The 24,832-nt window shown below is 45.7% G+C and overlaps 1 protein-coding gene across 2 annotated transcripts in view; it reads right to left on the bottom strand.

Annotated features, from left to right (window-relative positions):
- Positions 1 to 24,832, bottom strand: part of HTR2C (5-hydroxytryptamine receptor 2C) — a 383,858-nt gene that overhangs the window by 47,512 nt on the left and 311,514 nt on the right. For both annotated transcript variants that reach the window (XM_075007547.1, XM_075007548.1), the window contains one exon: positions 18,333 to 18,973. In XM_075007547.1, the coding sequence (XP_074863648.1) occupies positions 18,333 to 18,717 (385 nt within the window). In that variant the 5' untranslated portion in view covers positions 18,718 to 18,973. The remainder of the gene's footprint in view (positions 1 to 18,332; positions 18,974 to 24,832) is intronic.

Here is a 24,832-nt window from a genome sequence, read left to right as displayed (position 1 = left end):
TAACCTTGACTGGGGTGAGGAGCAAACCCCCTCGTTTGCCATCTCTGAGCGCTCACAAGAGGCTCTGCAATCTACCAGAGCAATCCCCCGACTCTGACCACGTCAGCCCCAGCCCCCCGGTGAGCGAGAACGTGAACTGTACACTAGCTGTGTGCACGCATGCACCCACCTGTGCCACTCATAGCTTCTGCCAGGTGCCAGGGTACCGACCGCATGAACAGCGCTAGCCCTTAATGCAACGCTAAGGTTGGAAAATCGAGCACTCAGACAGCAGCGTCCAGGTAGAAAGGTTACCCTTAACTCAGGTGCATTCTGCTGAGATCTTCTTGCTTGCTAAATGACCTATTCGTTTGCACGTTATGCCCTTGGCCAGGGGTCAGCAACCTTGCCAAGGCCAAGTGCCAAAATTAGACCTGTTGAGCTCTATGTACAGCTTGAGTGCCAGTGATACCCCTTAAAGCCACTAGTAGTCCTACTTACAACAGCTTCATTAATAAATATACTAATATGCAGAGCTTTACCATTTAGGTGGTGGTTGGCAGCATTAGCTGGTCTTTTGTTAATTCACAGGCAGCCTGGCTCTGAGCAAGCTCCCAGGTGCATTGGTGAGCTCCCACCTTGCATGCCAATGAAAATCAGCTCACATGCCACTCTTGGCATCTGTGCCAGAGGTTGCTGATGCCTGCCCTAGGCAACAGGGTTATGTGACAAGCTGCAGTTGGCATTACTATACATTCTAGGCCATTGCTCTGCCCAGGGCCACAGGGCCAGTCCAGCCACAGAGCCTCAGCCTTCTCGCCTAGTGTGAGTGCTGATTAGGGGAACTGGAGGCAAAGCGGTGCAGCCAATCAGCAGAGAAGGCACAGGGGTTGCTGCTGGCCAGGGCAAACAAACCAATTCAGTTTCTCAATTTGAGCCACACCGTATCTGGGTGGTGCCTGGAGTATTCTATCTGATTTCCTCTCTCTAGCATCAGGCACATGCAAACACCTATGAATATTGTCAGACTGTGCGAAAATAAAGGCCCACGTCCAAGGGACAGGAGAGCAGAGGCCCATGAGATTGGAACAAGTTTAATTACTCTGCCTCTCTCCCATGCATGTTTGTAGGAGCAGCAAGAGAATGAAAATGAAGCCCAGTGGTAAGGCTGAGATCGTTATTTCACAGGACCAGTTTAACACCTGTACAATTGCTAGCCATGAGGCCCGTCTGCACTGTGATACTCCAGGATTAGCAACTAAGCAAAATGATTAAATATCAGCAGAAAGGAGGCAAACCTAGAGCGTGGTGAACCCCATACCAATGAAATCAATGTAGCCAGCACAACACCGCCTTTTTGCGTAACTCGTAGAAGCTAAAGGCTTGTGTTCCTGTATACCTACCTATGTAGAAATACAGATCTATAATAGGAAGCATTTGGTACCAATGAAGTGTGACTGGCATTAGCCCTGGTGGGGTCAGGATAACTTTGCTCCCCACCAGCTGGTTTTTTGCTCCCCAGTCCTAGACAACCATAAATCATTTCATTCCTTTCAGTCTCGCTCCTGAACTGAGTAAAGCTACCAGTTTTCCTGGACCAATTAGGCAACTGCTGACTCAGATAGAAGCCTACTGGGATTTTCAGAAATACCTGTTCAAGGTATGTCCTTATGGGAGGAGTTACAGAGTTATCGGAGAGGACCAGGATGTGGAGGGAACTTAACGACCAGAAGGGACTTCCTGGCCACGGAGCTCTCTGCCTGCTGCCTTAGGCATTGTCCTTTCTGTTTAAATCCTCACATACACATAGCACAGCTGCAGGATCTGAGTGCAGGCCTCAGGAGCTCACAGTACAAGTCTGGGAGACTGACTGGACCCCTCAAAGACCTGCTCTCTAGAAGATAGCTCAGGAGTCTTGAAATGGACTTGAGAGATGAAAACGCCAATCAATCGCTTTAAGGAATTTTAAGTTTCGTTTGCATTGACTCCACACATGCACTTTGTCAATGAAGTTTTAATTTTTCATTAGAAAGAAATGGAGCTGTGGAGTGCTTGTGCAGCTCCTGGTTCCCTGCAGTTACCAGAGAGGATCATGCTTCATGGCAAGAGGGACTAAATAAACATGGGTTTCACGATCAAGGAGCTGCCCACGTTCTCCTCAAAGCAGACCTCTGTTCATGTCCTTACACTTCATTATCCCTTTTGCTTTCAATGCAAGTTACACAACCTGGCTCCTCTCAAAATCCCACTGGGTGCTTACGTGTGTCTTCAAGCACCCAAACAGGTTTTAAAACCTTTCTTCTTATCCAGTGCTTCACGGCAGGGGATGAACGTCTGGTGGGGGCTACTTCCTATTTGTTGTGACCTTGGATGTGATTAAAACTTGGGCACCTGACCGGAAAGTGTTCATACTATCTCACAGCACTACCAAGCCTTTAAGTCATCAGTGCCAGCAGATAACCTCCCAGGTGAAACACATTTGGCATGCAAAGCATAAGAATCATGGAACAAGTCCAGCATGACCCAGGTATAATAACTTTCTGAACCAGGATGTGGGTTTTCAAGATATGTTTTAATAATCTGGAAAAAAAGAAGAGTGAACAGTGGCACATTTTCAGAAAAGCCAGAAATACGTTGGGTACTCAAGACCAGAGAAGACTGAGGAATTCTTGGGGAATCAAACAAAGCTAGGTGAATGGGTAGCGCATATAAAGCGCAGATAAAGCTCCAGTGATAATGCAAACTACTGAGCACTGCTCGGGATCATCTGAACTATGAGTACACACTGCTGGGTCCTAACTACTGCAGCTACTCAGGAAAATGGTGTTCAGTGTGTAGCAGTGTCAAACAGTGTCCTGATGCATATAGAATGACATGGCAAAAAACACCAAGAATGTTACAATTTCTTATATAAATCAATGGTGCAGCAAACAGCAAACCTGTGCTTAATTCTGGTCAACTGACCCCAAAACTGCCTTAGCACAAGCAGACAGGTGAGAGGTGGATGACAAAAAGTATTAGAGACCTTGAACAAGTTCACTATGAGAAGGACTGAAAGAGGAGGACCTTTTTGTGCTTAAAGAGGAGATGATGAAGAGGGAACATCATCCATCATATAACGTAATGAATGGTACCTCAGAAGACAAACCAGGCACTTCTGTCCACTGTTTCTTATTGCACATGGATAAAGGGACATCCAAAGAGTATGAAAGCACTAAAACTGAACTATATTAAAACATAAAACTGATAAAAAGAAACAAGCAAAGACTTGCCACCTTGTGGAACTCACTGCTACAAGATATAATTAAGGCCAAAAATGTAGCAGGATTCCCAACAGGACTGGTCATTTATAACAATTGGATGCTGTGGTAATGGGAGCTACAGAAAATCTGCAGACAGACAGCCCGAGAGCTATAGCTCCTCATGGCACAAACAGATGGGGCTTCAGAGGATACACCTTTCCAGGTAGGTTATTCCATTTTTCCTGACCTGCTGAGTACAAGGGGATTCTACCAACTTGCTCTGGCCACTATCAGAGGCACGGCACTGAACTAGATGGCCGTAACCTGGCCTGGCAATAGATTAATTTCCCTGAGTCTCCTGACTGTTAAGAATTTGGTTTTCAGTATTTGTCAGATGTTTCTGCCACTGCAGCATGTAATCAGACTCTTCGTCCAAGGCATTGATTATTCAGCCCACTTAACATTGCCATTTTATTCAGCCATGTAGGAACCATCTTCTCCACTGATTCATGGGATGTCATTTCTACAAGAGAGAATCACAGAATACTAGCACTTGAGAGGTCATCAAGTCCAGTCCTCTGCTCTCCCAGCAGGGGCAATAACCAGCTAGATCATCCCTGACAGGTGTTTGTTTAATCTGCTTTTAAAAATCTCCAACAATGGAGATTCCACGTTCTCTCTGGGCAGTTTATTCCAGCGTTTAACCATCCTGACAGAGGGGATGTTTTTCCTAATGTCCACCTTAAACCTTCCTTGCTGCAAGTTAAACCCATTGCCTCTTGTCCTATCATCAGAGGTTAAGGAGAATAACTTTTCCCTCCCTCCTTGTAATGTCCTCTTAGGAACTTGAAAGCTAAGATCACGTCCCCTCTCAGTCTTCACTTTTCCAGACCAAAGAAACCCAGTTCCTTCAGTCTTTCATTATGGTTTCTGGACCTTAATTGTTTTTGTCACTCTTCGCTGGACCGTCTCCAATTTCTCCACTTCTTTACTGAAATGTGGTGCCCAACAAGTAGGGGAATCTCCTGGGGGAATCTGTGGTCTATATGCCAGTTTCTAGAGCTGTCTCCACAGCACCTCTTCTTTCTATACTCAGAGGCAAATTCTTCTCCCAGTTCATTGACTGCCTGGGGAGTTCAGCATGTAATCTGCAAGCAGAGTTTGGCTCTGACTGTCAGTGGGAAGCTGAGACTGGTACACCATCACTTTTGTTGCCTTGTAAATTCACCATAATTTGCCCAAGTTGTAATTTTGGGGCTGGGGCGTGACTCTCAGATGTGGGCTTGCCTGCCTGACCACTCCTATTTATTATGTGCTCTGGTTCTCTATAGCAAGAGTGGATGGGTTTCTGTTATTTTCCAGTCTTCTCACCATTGGTCTCTTCCCAGACAATATTTTGCCTTTCCCCTTTTGTTGCTCACCAAGGTTGTTTATTTAGGTTGCACTGGAAGCTGTCACACCCCCACACCCCACTTTTTGCTTTATCAACTGAGATGGCATTTGGACCCTGGGGAATTGAATGTTCATATTGGCTGTGTCTACACTAGCCCAAAACTTCGAAATGGCCATCCATTTCGAAGTTTACTAATGAAGCGCTCAAAAACATATTCAGCGCCTCATTAGAATGCCGGCAGCCGCGGAACTTCGAAATTGACACGGCTCATCCAGACAGGGCTCCTTTTCGAAAGGACCCCAGCTACTTCGAAAGCCCCTTATTCCTATCTGCTGTTAGGAATAAGCGGATTTCGAAGTAGGCGGGGTCCTTTTGAAAAGGAGCCCTGTCTGGAGAGCCGCGCAGTGGCGAGCCGTGGCAATTTCAAAGTGTTGTGGCTGCTGGCATTCTAATGAGGTTCTGAATATGTATTTCAGCGCTTCATTAGTAAACTTCGAAATGGCCATTTGCATGGCCATTTTGAAGTTTTGGGCTAGTGTAGACACAGCCTAAATGTTTTTCATTCAAATCTAGAAGTTTTCACACAGAAAACAAAATTAACCATACTTTCTCTCCATTGCCTCTTCACTACAAAAATCCACGTCTCCCGTGAAACTCCCAGTTTTAAAAGAGTCTGGCAAAATGCAATGATTCGTGGTGACCTGGTTTTCTCTGACGAAAGGCAGTGTTCTCCACAAAAAATGGAAATGGTTCTCCAGATGAAATGTACACACGCTTATGATTGCATCAGGTAGCTTTGAATGGATATCGCCTACCTCTGGCATCATTTCACTGCTTTGTAAGGGCACCACCATGGTGGGGGTTAGATTTTACCTTTCTTGTGATGCTAATCATATTACTATTGAATACCTCACCAGGCCCTCGTGGGAAGTAGTTAGTAAGTGACTGTGCAGCCTGATGAAAACACCAGGTGCTACATGTGACAAATATTCATATTACTGAAAGTCTGCGTACTCCAGTCTCCTTCCCAGCCAGTGATGCCCGTAATGGCCGTTTGAACCCAGGCCCAGTGAGATTTCACACCTGTTTGCTCTTGAGTCTATTTCTACTTCTTCTCACTACGAGGTGCTCATTTTGCATCCTGTACCCAAAGCCCCAAGAGCCAGCAGTCGCTGCAGGCCCCGTGGCATTGTTCCTTCTGCTGTCTCATTGTCTTCCTCACATCCAGGTTTTGTCAACTTCCTGAGACTGAAGGGCTACCAGCTGGAATGAGTCCAGCTGGCTGGCCAAGTGTCAGACTCCAATTTCACTGCTGATGTTTTCTGAGAGTCATTCCCTTTGTCCGGTACATGCCACTCACAGCTGAACCCTTCACCTCTTTTCTTTGTATTCAGACTGCTAAGCATCTCATAATGTTACTTTGTCCTGCAACCTTCACACACACAATTCTGGCCCACACGTTTAAAGGCTGGCTGGTGACAGTACTTCCTGTACTGGACAGAGTAACTACTGTAAATTATCAGTGAATTCACATGGTGTATAGTTCCTGCTGGTTAAGCAGCATGTTGTTCTGTGCTGCCATTTCAGAAAATGTCAAGCATCCTCACCGACTGTGGTCCATGTTATCACAGCTGGAAGATACTTCACATGAAAAAAGAGTAGACCTCTGGGTAAGACATGCCAGCTGTAATGCATGGCCTCTTTCTTTCATGCATCCCAGGACCTGCCTTTCGGGCTGTCTCCCTAGGGTGAAAAGTGGATTGTGGGCTGCACCTGACCTCTCAGGCAATACCTTAGCTATCAAAGGCCAAGTAACTGGTTCAACAATGGCCAACACTACTCTTGCTGGCCCACGTCTGCCAGCAGGGTTTCCATCCTGAACAGACAAAGTCACAACACAGTGAGTGAGACATGGTCAGGCAAAACTCAGCATCTGAACAGGGTGCTAGATTTGAGAGCTGTTTCTAATTTCTCCTTCCTGCTGATAAGTCTGCCCCAAGTGCCAGAAGCATCATTCTCACCATATAAATAAGGATAATAATTGAGGGTACTCATCATTATCTGGGTGCTCCAGCAGTTGGCGCTAACTGGATGCCACAAACAAGATGTCTCCTTTATATTGCCTCTGAAAGTCCAAGAAAGAGCTCTCATGTGTGTAGTCCTGCCGTCCCAGTACAACACGCTGGCCACTGCTCTCAGGCAACCTGCTATTCACAACTGCCTCCCAATTTGTTTGGATTGATAAGAGCCCAAGGCATCTTCCCTTGTTCTTGGCGCTAGGGACAACTTCCCCAGGTATTTAGGGCAGGAATTACCCTTGCGGCAGCTGGGTTCCTTTTAGGACAAGAATGCATTCAGATGCATGACACCACTTTCCTTCTTGTAATTGCCAGACCTGACAGTCACCTAGCAATGCCATGTTTTCCCCAAGCTAATCCTAGTCAATGAGAGGATCTCCAGCAAACATCAAAAGCCACAATGCACTCACAGAGGCCCTCACCATTTACTTGGATATCTATTAGCTACCATATGACATATTTGTCCCTCACTAAACAAAGAGTACATTTCTCACCTCCTTTACCCCCACTACATATTTATTAATTAGCAAACTAATTTACTTAGTCCGTTAGGAATTACATGCCGCAGCAGACATTCCAGGCTGTCAAAGACAACTTGTGTATTGACCAAGATGTTCAAAAAGGACTAATGGATATATTTGTCAGAGCACTACCTACGTGGGGAAAGATGAGGGCTGATGCATCCTGCTGGCACTTGCTTTGTAATCCATTTTGGATACTGACAACTTGATATTTTTTTAGAAATAAAATCATGCAAAAGCCTTTGGAAAGTGTCTGTTCAATTTCCCAGCTGTGCCTGAAATGAAATGTGCTTAATCTACTTTGTTAGATGAAAACTGAGGAAATGGACCCTACTGTTCAAAGTAAAGCGTGTCACTAGCTCTGAGGGAGCTGGTGTGGAAATCCATAAGTAACTTAATTTCTCATCTACTGACTATCTTATTTCAGGTGTTTGGGGTCACTTCTCAATTACCGATGTGAAAAATCATTTTATGGCTCTGGAACAGCTCCATTATCAGCTTGGAGTGAACATGTGGCTATGTTTGCAACAGATGCCCTGGTAAACTCTACACAAAGCACACTTCAGAGACTTACACGTTATGTTACCGAGGCTGGGCAATCGTGCCTTAAAGCAGCACTATGCTCTTAAGGTAGAACTACCCTCCGGCCCATGGCCACAACTCCAAGTTACCAACAATAGAAGTTGTGTGTGTTACTTTCTACCATGTAGAATATAAAATCTGCCAAAGCATGTGTAAGTTTATCTGTTTCTTGCCCACTAACGCCCTGAAGACAAGAGAGAAGACAACTAACTGCTGCAGCTAATGGTCACAAAAGGAGATTTCCCCAAACCCCAGAAGTCTGTGCTTTCCTGGCAGGAAATGGTGAGCTCTTTTCTCCATCTTACACACAGGTAGGTAAGGGGGCAATGCCAACAAGAATAAGGAGAGCACAGAGCCATAGGCTTCCATGACAAGCCCAACCTGTAACCCTAGAAAGCTGGCTTACTCCCAAATGTTTGCCTTCCTGTTCTCTCAGAGGGGAAGCTGGGCATGCTTTGGTGTTTGAAAGCTTACATGCCACATTCCCTTACCTTCATTTTTGTGCATCACTTCAGTTACTACACTGGCAATCTGAACGGCACCAGGGAAATACTGGGCATGCTGTGACATAGGCGGCTTCGGAGTACATCTATCAGAAAGAGTCACTAAAACGTGGGCAGAAGCATTGCTAGTGGCCTCTTCCATAGTCCCCCTCTTTGCCGCTGGGGGACGTAATCCCTCCCCTTGCTCTTTAGCTGCTCCCACTCGAATCAGGAGGCAAAAAACTCCTCGGTCTGAATCGGAACCACCACAATCTAACCAAAGCCTTTAATCAAGCAGGCAGCAGGAAGGGCTGTAAGAGTGAGCTGGTGAAGGGACAGACAACAGGAAACGTCACTGGCAGCAGGTGCTTCCCACCCCTCAGCCATCAGGAACGTCAGCGCAAGCTTCGGCGCACCGCAAGGAAAGAGGCTGTTCAGTCACACAGTGGCTTGCAAGATGCTGAACACGGAGGTCTGACTCGTGACAGCTAAACGAGATCTCTCAGACAGCACTTCAGAAAACAGAGGCAAGACCGAGCAACGAGAACCTCTGTCTCAGAGGGAACAATGCCACTTGCTCATGGTGTGGTTAACACGAGAGCACCCACCACATGGCCATAAGGACTCATCTGCCGCAATCAGCTGTGGAAGAGGCATTGCTGAAGGGATTTAAAGTCTGCACTCTCTAGACACAATACGCAGCTGGACTGAAGGGACACAACTGCTCATCTGGCCACCAAGGGCACAATTCTAATTTCACGTAAGAGCGAACGATCAGAGTCCAAGCTACCATATGTGACACTTGGGATATGCCATGGTCACTGCAAGTTATTGTTGCCACCAGACTTGGTGCTAGTGTATCCAGTCCTACCAAGCTTACCCCCTCAGGTCCAGAGAAGATCAATAAGTCTGAGAAGACACACAGAGCACATGTTGGCCCAAAGCCACACACAGGAATGGGGAACTAGTAATGGGGGTTTGCCAAGACAAGCAAGAGTGGGTGAAACCTTTTAAAGGCCAGGTTTCTCCTGATGCTGGGTAAGGAGCTGAGCTACATAACAGGAGGACACTGGGTTATGGCCTGTAGAGTTTTTAAGAGGGTCTCTCCTTGGGGAAGGACAAGACTGGCTGCCAGGACAAGAAGCAGTGCCCTTATCTGTAAGACGATGATCTGAAAACTCTTTTGGAGACATTGGGAGCCCTCAGGTGAAGACACCACAGTCAACACTGTTCCAGTGACAGAAGTACCTTTTGATGTCATAGTGGAACATGATCACCTGGCAGAGGGGGTGGTCTCAGCCCAATGAATGGGGATGTTCACAGCTGCTGCCTAGCAAAGGAGAGCGCTATAGCAGGCCATTTTACAGGGGCTAGGAATGAAGTTTCGACAGATGGAAGAGGCAGAATGACAGAGGTCTAGGGAAGTATTTCTGCAGAAACCAGCAGAATAGCATTAAGCACACCAGGTAAGACTGGATGGCACTGGGAGAGCATTGCTGCACATGGGACCAAGCACGATACAGCTAACTGTGGAAGCCAGCAGGCCAACAGCCATTGTGGGCCTTGGGAGGGGCAGCTCTAGGCCACAGAAAGGCAGGCGAGGCGGTACCAAGGGCAGTCAGCCTTTAGTGTGGCCTGGAATGCAGTGCTGGGCTTCCCTCCCTCCCAGCCACGCACAGCCAGAGCACACTGCCGCAGCGCTTTAACAGGCTCTTGAGCTGTGATCACCATCACTGTCAAAGTCGCAGCAGCGGCAGCCTGAACTCTGAAACGTTGCGCCCTGAGCCAACTGCACACCCTTTCCCCCCATCCCCGGCTGGTGAGCCTGCCAGAAGCTCAGCGACAGCTACTATGAAAAGGAGAGTAAGCCTAAAGAGCCCAGGATGAAGGAGATCCAAAGAGCCAAGGAAGAGCAATGAGGGGATACTGTAGCCAACTGGATCTCACATTGTGGACAGCAACAGCCAACAAAGTGACCAAAATGTTGGGGATCATTAAAAAGGGAGAGAGAATAAGAGAGAAAATATCCTATTACATCTATAAAACCCGCTGGTGTGCCCACCTCTTGAATACTGCATACAGATGTGGTCACTCCACCTTAAAAAGAGATGTACTGGACCTGGAAAAGGTTCAGAAAAGGGGAACAAAAAAGATCACAGCTGCAGAACAGTTTCTGTGAGAAGAGAGATTAATGGGCTTGGATTTTTCACCTAGGAAAAGAGACTGCAAAAGGGGAACACGGCAGCGGTCTGTACAGTCATGATAGGTGTGGAAAAAGTGAATTAATTGTTATTCACTCATTACCATAACACAAGAGTAGGAGTTAACAAAATGTAATTAACAGGCAACAGGTTTCAAGCAAACAGAAGGAAGTATTTCTTCACTCAATGCATGGTCAACCTGTGGAACTCCTTGCCAGAAGATGTTGTGAAGTCCAATATTGTAACAGTTTGAAAAAAAGACTAAAGTCATGAAGTTAGGTCCAGCAATGGCTGATAGCCAGGATGGGCAGGGAATGGGCAATGGGGGTAGATCACTTGATGGTTATTGGTTCTGTTTATTCCCTCTGGGGAAGTGAACATTGGCCACAATTGAAGGACATGCTACTGGACATTCAGCCTGACCCAGTATGGCTGTTCTTATGTAGTGATGAGATTTGCCAAAACCAGTGAATGAACCACAGTGATAATCTATTGCTGGGCCTGGAGAGAGGGAGAGTTAGAACTATGAAAGTGAGCAAAAAATAGAGCAAGACCCTAATGGCATCTCCAAAAACATGGACTTGAAAAGAAAGCCAACCATGAGGGTTTATTTCAGGAAGTTGGGGTGGTGCCGAAGAGGGATGTTCTTTGGCCAAGGCTGGCAATGGGGACACTAGGACAGAGTAGCACAGAACTACCCAGAAAATACATTCCAGCCCATTGTGCCTTTGCTTCTTTGTGTTCTCTCTTAACTGGAAAGTTAAAATATACCTGTTAAAATACACTACAGAGAATGGACAGTTTGCCTCTGTTGTGGGAAAGGGAGAGCTGTTTAAAGAGAAAACTGCAGTGGCTAGGTAAAGTATCCTTAATCTAAAAATATATAGCAAACATACTGTCTGGATCTGTGTGAGAGAGTATTATACGAAGCCTCCTGTATCCTTTCCTTCACAGAACACCGGTGTAACTGGGACCATAGAAACCACACTTCAAGTATCCGAGGGGTAGCCGTGTTAGTCTGGATCTGTAACAGCAACAAAGGGTCCTGTGGCACCTTATAGACTAACAGAAAAGTTTTGAGCATGAGCTTTCGTGAGCACAGACTCACTTCATCAGATGCTGGTGACTTCCAAGACCAGCATCTGATGAAGTGAGTCTGTGCTCACGAAAGCTCATGCTCAAAACTTTTCTGTTCGTCTATAAGGTGCCACAGGACCCTTTGTTACTTCATCTACAGTTGTCTTCATTCTGACAAACCAAAACCTGGCTGACTGCCCAAGAGCAGGGCTGCATGCCGATCTCAGATCCTATACACAGCTGGCAAACTTGTTCCAAGCAGTTTTGAGATGCATGTTTAACTCTTTCATGAGCTTCATAACTGGGGGAGATTTACTCCTTTGCAAGGCAGCAGCACAACACCCATGCATCTAATAAGCCCTATGAAGCTTAGTGTTGTGTGAAAATGCATTCAACGTTAAGTAGGAAGGGAAAGAGGAGAAAGGTCACCCTGGGTAACGCAGTATCACTCAATGAACCTGATTTCCTGGCACATTCCAGCAGAATGTCCCATCTAATGCAGTCTCAGAGGGATTGCTGTGTTAGTCTGTATCTCTGCAAAACAAAGCAAGCTGTCCTGTAACACCTTAATTAGTCTTAACTGTTAGTCCTTAAGGTGCTACAGGTCTGCTTGCCCTGGTTTTCAATGTGATGCAGTGTCTGAAAGGAATACATAGCCCTTACTAGTAGGCATCTTTTAAAAATGTATGTGGTGCCACAGTTATACACAGACTTTTACAGACCTCATCGCAGACGGATAGAAGATATGCTTCCTGCTACCAAGGCAGCACCAGGAGAGGGACAGGGTAAAACAGGTGGGAGGAGGAAGTTTCAGAGAGGGCAAGACACTGGAGAGGCAGGAGACCTCAAACACCTGTTGCCCAGTGTAATAAGTGCTGGTTTTTAAATGCTTGGCCAACATAATAATTGCTTAAATCGCTCTGCAGTTAATCCCCCATCAGCTAAAGATTCAGCCTGCTCAGTGTAAAGATCTGTTCTATGGACATGAAGGTCACCGAGGCAAAGAAGGGGCGAGGTTGCAGAAAGAAAGGTCTAGCAAACTGCTGACTTGGTGTGTCAACAGCCTCACTTAAAGTCTGTGCTCCCTTTTGGTGACCCTGTTTCAAAAAAGGACACAGCAGAAATGGCAAAGCTCTGGAGAAGGGCAAACACAATATATCAGAAGCCCAGAAAGATTGGGTGACATCCTTTAGAGACGAGACACACAAAGGGGAATCTGACAGTGGCCCATAAAATATTGCTTGTGTTTGAAGACATCAACAGGACACTGCAATTGACCCAGGAAGAACCACTCAATGAAATTAAAAGGCAACACATTTAAAACTGGTAACAGGAAATACATTTTACCCAACTCATAACTAACCTGTAGTACTTGCCACCACTGAATATTATTGAGGCCAAAAGTTCAGAGGCATTTTTAAAAAAGAGGATTAAGCATTTATAAAAGTAATCTAAAGTCAGCTGCAGCCTCGCTAGCTGGAACGAAAATGGCATCAGCCAACCTCTAATTGCTGGGCTGAAGAAGAACCCCCACTCTTCACCGCGAGGCTATAGCAGAATTGTTTATTATGGCAGTTTAATACCCTCTCCCAGAGGTGTTGGTGGTCCCTGCTGTGGGACAGAGAGAGACTGCTGACCTAGATGGACCATTGGCCAGATCCAGTCTGACCATTCTAGTGCAGAGTTACTGAAGGCTTGGTAAGGATAGGACCCAATCCACCAGTGCTAGGGAGCTGGAAGCAAAGGTTCTCAGGCCATCTTTCTCTGTCTAAGGCCCTTTGTTGCTCACAGACAGGTACTTGAGGAGCTGAGCGTGCTGAGAGAGTTCACTGTTCGGATATAAATATTCATATTTCCAAACCCAGTTGCCTGAGCTGAGGTCAGAGTGAGGAACATTCTGTGCGGTGGATTCCAGAAAATCTTGTCATGTTATTTTAACACTGAACATTTGTCTCAGATGCTTCAGACAGACTTGCCCAGATCTCTTCCTCTCACCTCCCCCCTAGAGTTTCCAAGTTGGCTTCTCACTCAAGTTTTCATTCACCTTTCATAAGCACTCAGGAAAGAAGGATGGATGAATGAAATGGGGGCAGCAGTAATACAAAGGAACTCAAGGAAAGGGAGAGGTAAAAAGGGAGAGTCAATGTTACTAGCCTGGAGTTTATTGGAAAGTTTTTCAAAGAGAAAACACCCATCTTTTATCCTTGAGTTGAATGTGCTCCTTACAAATAACAATCCCTCATATTCATGAACTTTGGTCTGTTTCACTGAACCTGGAGATGCAACTTTTAGCCTTCATTTTTCTAAATTGGTTCAGACACACTCTGAGGCAGCTGCACATGCTAGATCTGCACTAGGCATATGTTCTGGGGAAGTTCTCCAGCTTGTGCTACACAGGAGGTGAGGTTAGGTGATGACAATGCTCCCTTCTAGCCTTGGAATCTAGAGGTCTATTAATGCTGATGCAGAAGTGCTGTAAAGCAAAGGGGTGTTAGTTGGCTTGCTAATGCCAAGGAGATTTTTTTCAGAGTGCTTCCACATTTAAAGGCTGTTATATAAATGGAATTTGAAGGATCACACATTTTGATAGCAACTTCTCATCCACAGAAAACAGACCAAGGGCCAAATGCATTTCTGGTGCAACTCCACAGAGATTGCTGGAGTGACGCCAGGGCCGAACTGCTCCTGGCGGAAAAATAGTATATTTGCCAAGATGTACCCTGAGAACTAATCACCAGTGGGTTTATCTAATCAGGCCCCTTATTACCGTTCAGCTGATGCTCTGGTTTTGTAATGCCCTGTAGGGAATGGGGTCTATGTTCTGTTACAAAATGAGGTTCCTCTATTCCGCAGGTTGCAGACACTCCATTTGAAGACAGCAGTCGGGGATTTCCTACTGCAATAAGAATACAGGCAGAGACAAAAGTCCCAGCAAGAGATTCCTGTGAATGCTGGGGCCTCCCCGGAAGCAGCTTCCTGAGGTCTGGAGGCAGAAGACCCTCGGCAGCCACATTGCTCTTTTGCTGGCGTGCAGAGGGCAGGCTTGTTTTGTTCTGTTTACTCTCATGGTCTGTACATGCCGTCTGCTGTGTCCATGAAAATTGAGTCTTGCAGTGAAAAGCTTGTGGGATAAAAGAAGGGAAAAGAGAAACTTCAGCCCAACCCTATCTAATCCCTGCCTCCGAGGCCTGTGGAATAAGAAGGTGAAAATGGTGACAGCTGGGGTGCATGAGGGTGGGGCTGGATGAGCTTGTGGGTGCAGAACTGCACACTGGGACCAGGATGGTGCAAATTGCTGTCTTGCTCTCCAGAGCTGCGGCTTTTGTTCTAACACCCAGGGCCAGTTGCCAGTGGTTACAGTTACAAAGTGTGCCTCAAGCGTATCCGGCGCAGTGACGTCGCACTGAGTCTGCAGAGAGCATGGGGCAGTCCCTCGGGTGCGAGGACTGCCCTGCTCCCCTCAGCAAGCAGTGAACTCAGCTGCCCAGACACAGACACGTGTTAGCACCATTGTTAACTATTTCATTCCCCATGTGTGATCGGAAGGCATGGGTGACCCTCTGCACCACCTTTGGGCAGAAGGGCATTTGGGAGATGCCAGCATTTCCGGCTTTTGTCCCTGGCTAACAAGAAGCCAGGCTGATGGGCCTTTCAAAGCCCCTGGTAACTTTCAATTCCAACAAGGGCAGTCAAGCGCAGGGAGCCCAGCAGAGTGCCCCAAACCCACAGAGGCACAACCTACCCTGAGCAGTGTCTCATTGTAGTGAGGCACGTGGGCAGGGCTTGTTGGGTGGACAGACCTTAGGCAAGCATCACTTCCATACTGTCTCCCGACTGGACCCTGGCTTTGTGTGTAAGGCAAGCAAGATGCTTTCTGGGACTCGAAGCTAGAGCCTAACCACTGGTGTACTGCAAAACTGGAAACGGTTGCAAACTCCTCCCCCTGAGTGGCTGTGTAAAGATCACTCTAAACCCAGCACACAGCAGGGCTTGCAGCCCATCCTTTTCTCTGCACTAAATGCCTCGTTTGCAGCATGAGTCACATACTGCACATCTCTGGCTTTCACAGCTGTATTTCTAGGGGCTTGGAGGATGAAACTAGGTAGGTTCGGTTCCGAGGGCTCCTTTTAGCTCCTTTTGGCAGATATCCAAGATACAGGGTAAACAAAAGTGAGGACCAGGGTTCCCTCTAATCTTTTCCACCCATGGGCAGAATAAATCTTGTTATGTGCACCCAGGCATGTGCAGATGTGTGCCGCATGCTGCCAGCTGTGGTGCTCGGCTAATCGGCTGGGTGGCCTCTGAATCTCTCCTGGGCAGCTGCCGGAGCACTCAGCTTACTGGGAACACTGCTGAGGAGACTGTGCCAAAGACCATGTAACAGGCAAAAAGGGAAAATAATGTTTAATTTAGAACTGGGTGAATGTGGTTTAATTAAAAGCTTTAGTCAGGAGGGCCAGGGCAGCTTTATTATACTGAAGTGTTTGTATTAAACAGTCTTTTACTATCATGTCCTTTCTCCGTACCCTGGAGAACACATCACTTATTGTTAGCACCATGGTCCTGCCCACAAGCCCTGGTCAGGACTCAGGGTATAATGTACCCATTTCTGCACACCCCCTTTTGAAGTACAAGGGCAGGAGTTTGCTGTTGCTGCTGGCATGTGTTTCCCACACCCACGGCACTGAAACCTGAGTGCTAAGCTTCACTGCACAGCTTCACCCAAATGAAACCTGCCTTCTCACCCTCCCCATGCTCCTGGGCAGCACAGCACTATCTGAGAGCAAACCTCTTCCTCCCTCCCTGCTAGGGAGACCCAAGCAGAAGGGAACTTTTGTGTGTGAGGACGAGCTCTTCATTTGCTTTCCCCGATCCCCTCTGATCCTGCTGTTGTTGGTACAGGTGCCTGAACTCACTCACCAAATGCACGGATATGCAGCAACTCCGGGGTAAACGCTGTGTGGTGGGACATCACTCCATGGTGGGACAAGACAGAACAGGTGCTTACTGGACTGATCCAGCACTAAAGGATTAGATGAATGCCTCTAAGATGCAGTAAGAATGAAGTGGAAATTTCTATTTAAGAGAGTTCAAGTAGCCACTCTCCTGGCCTAACAGAAAATCGATTTCAGTGTGTTTTGAAAACAGCTGAAGACATTTGATTGGAAAGTTCACTTCCATACACCTACCTACTATTAAGCCACGGGGCTGGGTGACTCAGAATTTATGCGAGCACAAGGTCAGTGCAATCATGCAATGTTTATGTGCTTCCATTTCAAGCTCCAGGACACATGCAATCTCCTGGTGCTATTTCTTGCACCCTTAAAAGAAGTTTGGGTGAAGTCAAATTAGACCTACTCTCCTCCTCGTAAATTCAGAGTTCCGTTTCTGGCAAGGTGATTTTGAGTTTTACAGGCAGCAGAAATAGCAGCTGAAAACCAAACTCAGAAACTGTGAAAATAAAATACAAGTGCAAAGCAATTATTGGAAAAGTCCAAATTGAGGCCAGAGGAACAACTGCAAATAAAAGGTGTTATGCAAAAGATTTTAGTCAACTAGAAAGTTAAGTTATGCAGCTCATGCACAAACAACATAGGGATTTAACTCACTGCAGACAAGACACATACACCTTAAAAACCTGGCGCATGGCCAGTGCATTTAGAAATCAAAATGCTGCCTGACAAAGTGGTTCAGTTGCAGATTTTTAACATTCGGTGCGCCCAATCTATTGCCTTACTCATATGAGAAGCCCTAAGATGTGGCCCTACGCCTGTTTTTTTAGTCAGTGGGGCCAATGGCCACTGTGGGCCCCTGGGCAAGGTGGGAGGGGGCTCAACTCCATGCCCTAAAAGAGGCAGGGCCAAGGGCAGAAGGGGCGGGGCCTAGGGCAGTCAGCCCTTCGTGCTGCCAGGACCACAGTGCTGGGTCCTCCACAGCCATCCAGTGTGGCTGAGCAGCACTACCACAGCACTTCAATGTGGCCCAGAGCTCCACCTGCCCAGGACCACAGGTCCAGGGGCAACGGCCCCATTTGTCCCCCCATTGGTGGGCCCGTCCGCAGTCAATTCTTGGAAAGCAGCTAGGATTCTTCGTGGTCTGGGACCCAATCTCAGAAGACACAGAGTCCCTCAAGCCCTATTGACATCAATGCCCGGTCAAGGCACTGAGCATGTCTTACGCTTGGTCTCTGACTTGGAGCCTCCTTTGTCCGGACACAAGAAAAGTGGGCGGGCTCTGACGGTGAGGCACTGCTGTTATTTCCTGGGCAGCTTCTCTCTGGTCTGGGCTTTACCAAAACAATGCACAGCAGCGTCTCAGAGAAGAAAAGCTATTCTCCATCAGCGCGGTTTCTGATAGCTGGGCTCGGGGAAAAAGGTCATCACTTAAAGTTGTTTTGGAGATTGCTCCAATCTTGGTGGGATGGAGCCAAATACAGCTTCCAATGGCACATTCATTCCCGCCAGTAAAACCAGAGCGACAGCAGCAAAGCCCATTACTTACTCTACACCCTTACTCCTCTGGTCACTCATGCAAAGGGCACACACCCCAACAGCTATTAACACTTCTCTCTTCTGTGATAAGATCTATTGCTCGAGAACTGGGCTGATCAGCCATCAACAGACTCACAAACAAGAGGGTGACATGAAGATGTCCTACTTGTTATTGGGTGACCGCCAAGAGCGACGCACTACGCACAGCAACTCACTGTGGCCACAGGTACCGATCTGCTGTCAACTACATTCACTTGACTGGAGAAAAGAAATGGAAGTGACTTACCATACAGAACTGTAATGAGGGAAACAGGCATGACTAGGATCCCCACCAACATGTCTGCCACCGCCAAGGACATGAGGAAGTAGTTTGTGGCATTCTGTAGTTTTTTCTCCAGGGAGACGGCCATAATTACAAGGATATTTCCTCCAATAGTCAGCAGAATGATAACCAAAATCAGGAGAGCTGGCCAGTTCTTCTCCCTCGTGGACAGATGAGAGACTTCTCCCCACTCAGAGACATTCAGAGGATCAGACGTGGGCAAGCTCTGATTCAGAGTCAAATTGTTGCTTAAGGGCCAAGCCATCAGCGCACTGTGCAAGCTAACATCGAGCGTCACAGATACTGTTGTTAAGCTGACTAATATCCCAGTGCCACTTGTAGTACTCATTATCTGGAGCCGATTTTACCCTCTTAATTGTTCCTCAACGCTAGTTTCTTTCTCAAATGGAGGGTCCAAGGCAGCAGGCGAATTTCACAAAACCAGAGCCATAAAATGGTTTGATTTTCCATAATGGACTAACCCGAACAGAAGTGAGAGTGGTGCTCTGCTGTTTTCTTCAGATACGATGTTAGATGACCACTGATTGGCAACCTCCAGGGACAGGAGATTTCATAATGTTCAACTCATTTTCATGTCCAGCATTCTGCAAAGAAAAGAAAATGGCACCTTGTTTCACTGAAATTACAGTACACACAAAATATTCTATGTCCCCACGCAAATGACATTCTCCTCCTCTCTCCTCCTGCTCGTTAGAATCTTCTCCAGACTGCCAGTCATTCTCTGATGGGGCAGACCAGGCCTATAAATATGCAGGGGGGAAAATCACATCCGTGTGTTCTGGCTGAATAAAAGCTAATTATTACTAATGAAAAGTTTTGTGAAATGAGCAAAAGCAAGTCTGAAGAGCAAGCCGTGTTTCAGCTCATAGCCACTGCACAGCTCTGCAGTCAAGTACAATGCTGGAAACACCAACACATGGTGATGGCATGGTGAAAGTGCCCATACAAACTAGCCTCTTCCATGGAAGTGTCTGGGCACATTTTGCAGGCTCAGCAACCAAGATGTCACTAATAACTTTAGGCCCACAGTGATTAAGGCCACCATAAGAAAGGAAATGAGATTCGGTGCATGTCTTGGCAAACGCATGGTAAGTGGAACCTGACGTATATTTCCGTTTGTCAATCTTTCCCAATAAACAACCAATTAAAAACCAAAGGAGGAGAAAAGACAAAACTATACTTGGTCTTCATCTCCTTGAGTGCCTTTGTGAGCGGGAGGCAAACACACAATGGTTTCTGAGACCCAAGCCCTGTCTGCCTTACAGATGTCAGCTCAGCCCCCATCTCAACACGCCAGCGTCAGCTGCTTTGTCATGGATATTTGTTTTCAGTTCAGAGTTCCTAAAAACTGAGGTTTTTTCCATTGACATGTTATTTGCTCATAAATCGTCCAAAGCCAGAAGGGGCCATTGAATCAGCTGCTCTGACCTCCTAACACCAGAGGATTTCAACTTGCAGTTACTGCACTGATCCCAATAACTTTTTTTAGGTGCCCGTCTAGTGAGATACATAAGCATGCCTCCCATGCTTAACTGAATCAGGGCCATAATGGCTCCGTTGTTTTGACCACTAATCCCCACACCAGTGAAACCAATGAGAATTTTGCCATCTGTGCAGGAGAAGGTCCCGAGTGAAAAATAAAATTTCATAATCAGCAATGGGATGAAATGATGAAAGAAGAGCACCAAGCATCATAAAAAAGGAAATACATTTTGCTTTTGGTGCATTTCTCAGCATCTTGACATAACCTTCAAAATGCAAGAGATATCACAGCATCATTTAAAAAAGGACAGAAAAGACTCTCTACTCTGTTGTTTGTGTGTGATCCATCACTTTGCTATCCGAGGGTCAAAAAGCTAAATGTAAATTTACAGGATTAAATTAAATGCTGTGTAACAAAGACATCCTCAGCATCTTACAATAAAATGTTCAGCATTCACAGTGGCTTGGCTTATTTCCTAATGGGTCTCACATGGAAAAAAACATTTTTAAATGAGCAGAGGCTACAGTGATACAGGTTTGCTTCTGAACTAGAGCTAATTACTTCCAAGGATCTGCAGCCCTCATCATTAAGGAGAAGTCTGTTCAATTTGCACAGAAAATAATAGTGCACATGCAAATAAACTCCTGGCAACCATTTACATACTCAACTGTAAAAAAATCCCCAGTGGCTTACCAGTAAATTGTAAAATACTTCCAGAATATTTTTATGTAACATAACATTCAAATTAAAATTATACAGTAGCTCCTCACTTAGCATTGTAGTTTTGTTCCTAAGAATACTTCTTTAAGAGAAATGACTAAGTGAATCCAATTTCCCCATAGAGGGATTAGGTTCCAGGAAAATATTTTTCAGCAGATAGAAGGCAGGATATACATATACAGCAAAAGTTGGAAACAATTTTACACAATTTAATACTGCACACAGCATCGATGATTATGAAGCTTGCTTGAGGTGGTGGAGTCAGAGGGTGGACTATTTCCCAGGGAATGTCTTGCTACTAAATGATGAGCTAGCACATGGCTAATCCTTCAAGGGTTAACTTGTGCTAATGAAGTTTCACTCTTTAGAGCAGGGGTCAGCAACCCCTATCAGCACCTATCAGAGGTGCCAAGAGTGGCACATGAGCCAGTTTTCATCGACATGCATGGAGGGAGCTCATTCCCACCCCTCCTCCCCTATGCAGCTCGGAGCTTGCTCAAAGCCAGGCCACCTGTGCACTAACAAAAGACCAGCTAATGCTACCAACCACCACCTAAATGGCAAAGCTCTGTGTCTTAATTTAGTTATTAATGAAGCTGTTGTAAGTAGGACTATTAGTGATTTTAAAAAAGTATCACTTGCACTTGGATCGTACATGGTTGTCAAAGGTCAAATTTTGGCACTCCACCTTGGAAAGGTTGCTGACGTCTGGGCTAATGAAATACATGGGTGTCTCTCCTCTGACCTGAATGGGAGCTGGATTGGCTGTGTAATGATTCAGTACTAGTGTCTTGCAGGACTAAGCCCTCTGTGTTTTTTCATGAATTTGATCAGAGGCTGTACTGTAGGATTATTCAGGGTTGTGTCCTCAGTAACAACTCAGCTTTTGCAGCAAGCACCTCCAGGGTTATCCCAACACCACCCTGTTGGTTGGCTGGGTATTGTCCAGAACAATGATACTCATACCTCAGAGTTCAGGAGCCAAATTAGTGATTGACATTACCCAGAAGTGCCACAGTGGTGTGAATATATTGTTCCCCTTACTTTGTCTGGCTGTGTCTACACTAGCTCCCAACCTCGAAGGGAGCATGGTAAGTAGGGCGTCAGCTGATTATTAATGAAGTGCTGCGGTACATATGTAGTGCTTCATTAAGCTAATTCTCCCCCGTGGCAACTTCAAAGTGAGAAACTTAGAAGTGCCGGCTGGTGTGTAGCCACGGCTAACCTGCCAGTACTTTGAAGTGCCTGGGCTACTTTAAAGTCCCTTTACTCCTCACACTTCGAAGTTCCTGCAGGGGGGAGAATTACTTAATGAAGTGCTGCATATGCACCTCAGCACTTCATTAATAATTTCCCGACACCCTACTTACTATGCTCCCTTCGAAGTTGGGAGCTAGTGTAGACATGGCCTCTGTGTATTAGTCTCACAGCAAAATGACTAAGCATTCTGCAACTGGTTAATAGCACGGTAAAAGCATTCTGATTGGTTAATAATTACATCATGCAGCATTTTAACATCACATGCTGCAGAAAGCTGCAGGAGACAGGAAAGACCTTATGGCCACTTGCAGCTCCTGAGCCTCAGTCTGAATATCTCTGGTCTACAACAATGGGGCCCCAATCCCTGTTTGTGTTCCCCAAGGGTACTGCAATAGAAATAAGGATCCCCATAGGTGCTAAACATGCAAGTCAGGTGTGTCACTATGACTAAGTCATGCTAGTAAAGCTAGCAGGAATTGCCCCTGATTTCAATCAAATGGTAACTGGGCCATGTTTCTTGCTGCTCCAACATATGACATGATCCCATTCAAGTTTAATAAATCACTATATTGAGAGAGCAACAAAACATACTTGAAAATTATTAGAAAGAAAAAGAAAGAAAGAAAGAAAGAATGCAGCAGGTTAAACAGAGATGTATAACAAATGTTATATTACAAAGAACACATAAGAATGTTCTCTTGACACCCAGAACACCTGATATCAAGAAGACACAGTTACAAAATGATGTCTCACCCTGGAATATATCAGAGTAATAACTACAAGGCAACGTTTTAGAGGAAAAGCAGTCAAAACAATGTCATACTGGATACGAATAACTTGGGTGAAATAGATGTCAGAGGCTGACTTAAGATTTCCTAGGAAGAGAAATCATAAAGGGAAATTAAAAATGAGAAACAAAGAATCTGAAACTTATTTTTCATATTCCATTTTCAAATTTTATAGAAGCTCTCATCACATTAAATATCTTGGGCCTGAACATAATCCCAGCCAATGGTCCATAGATACTCGCTGTTCCTACAAGCTACACCAGGACTTATAAACTGGGGACAATTTCATGAGAAAGAGGAAGATTAATGCATCTCTACAGATTGAATGGGAAAATCTTCCAAAAGGTCTTGAACACAAAGGAAATGAGGCAGACATACTCCACCAGGGAGCCCTTCCAAGGGCTTCATGAAGCAAAAGGTTCCAACCCAAAATCAATCAAGACAACAGGTTGGAATAGACACAAAAAGTACAACTGTACATCCAGACATGGTTCTTGCATGACCAGCATTACATACCACAGTGGGGAAGCTGTCATAGGTGCACTCTCAGGCTACATTGGAGGAGGAAAATGAAAAAAAAAATCTCTCACTCATTTCTCTCTTTCAGTTTTGAAAATGAAGCTGGAGCTCTTCAGTTACAAATGTGCTGTGAAACTTTGGGTGCACCCAGCCAAGTTTGCTTCCCCATCACATTCAATTAGCATTACAGAAAATTTTTACAGCTCAGAGAAAGGCGTTTATCAGCAAGGCCTGAGGAAAGCAAACTTCCCAACTCGCTTTCTTTCTGTAGATGAGCTGATTGCGCACACACACACACACACACACACACACAGATGGATCCTTAGTGAACTGCTTTGTATGCAAAGTGTGTTTGGCAGCTCTGGTGGAAATATTGGCCAATTTCTTATAAAGCAAAATAACTGAGCACTCTAAAATGCAGCCTGTGTTCTCAGCATTTTGCTTCCCTCTACCTGTCAGCAGTTAGAGCTGTACACGTAATTATAGCAAGAGAATAATTTGGCTATGAAATTCAGGAACTGAATTAATCATAGAATCATAGAATCATAGAAGAGTAGGACTGGAAGGGACCTCGAGAGGCCATCGAGTCCAGCCCCCTGCCCTCATGGCAGGACCAAGCATTTTCTAGACCATCCCTGAAAGCCATCTATCTAACCTCTTCTTAAATATCTCCAGTGATGGAGATTCTACCACCTCCCTTGGCAATTCGTTCCAGTGTTTGATCACCCTGACAGTTAGAAACATTTTCCTATTGTCCAACCTGAACCTCCCCTGCTGCAATTTAAGTCCATTGCCTCTTGTTCTATCCTCAGAGGCAAGGAAGAACAAGTTCCCTCCCTCTGCCTTATGACACCCTTTTAGATACCTGAAAACTGCTATCATGTCCCCCCCTCAATCTTCTCTTTTCCAAACTAAACAAGCCCAATTCTTTCAGCCTTTCTTCAGAGGTCATGTTCTCTAGACCTTTGATCATTCTCGTTGCTCTCCTCTGGACCCTCTCCAATTTCTCCACATCCTTCCTGAACTGCGGTGCCCAGAACTGGACACAATACTCCAGCTGAGGCCTAACCAGCGCAGAGTAGAGCGGGAGAATGACTTCTCGTGTCTTGTTCACAACACACCTGCTAATGCATCCCAGAATCATGTTTGCTTTTTTTGCAACAGCATCACACTGTTGACTCATATTTACCTTGTGGTCCACTATAACCCCTAGATCCCTTTCTGCTGTACTCATTCCTAGGCAGTCCTTTCCCATTCTGTATGTGTGACACTGATTCTTCCTTCCTAAGTGGAGTACTTTGCATTTGTCCTTATTAAACTTCATCCTGTCTACCTCAGCCCATTTTGCCAGTTTACCCACATCCTTTTGAACTATGACCCTATCCTCCAAAGAAGTTGCAACCCCTCCCAGCTTGGTATCATCTGAAAACTTAATAAGTGTACTTTCTATGTCAATATCTAAATCATTAACGAAGATATTGAACAGAACTGGTCCTAAAACAGACCCCTGCGGAACTCCACTAGTTATACTTTTCCAGCAGGATTGAAAACCATTAATAACTACTCTCTGGGTACGGTTATCCAGCCAGTTGTTTACGCACCTTATAGTAGCCCCACCTAAGTTGTATTTGCGTAGTTTATTGATAAGTATATTATGTGAGACCGTGTCAAAT

The sequence above is a fragment of the Carettochelys insculpta genome, chromosome 13, assembly GCF_033958435.1.
Source record: "Carettochelys insculpta isolate YL-2023 chromosome 13, ASM3395843v1, whole genome shotgun sequence".
Taxonomy (NCBI): Eukaryota; Metazoa; Chordata; order Testudines; family Carettochelyidae; genus Carettochelys; species Carettochelys insculpta.
The sequence above is the reverse complement of the archived record's forward strand: the minus strand, read 5'-3'. Positions and strand labels throughout refer to the sequence as shown.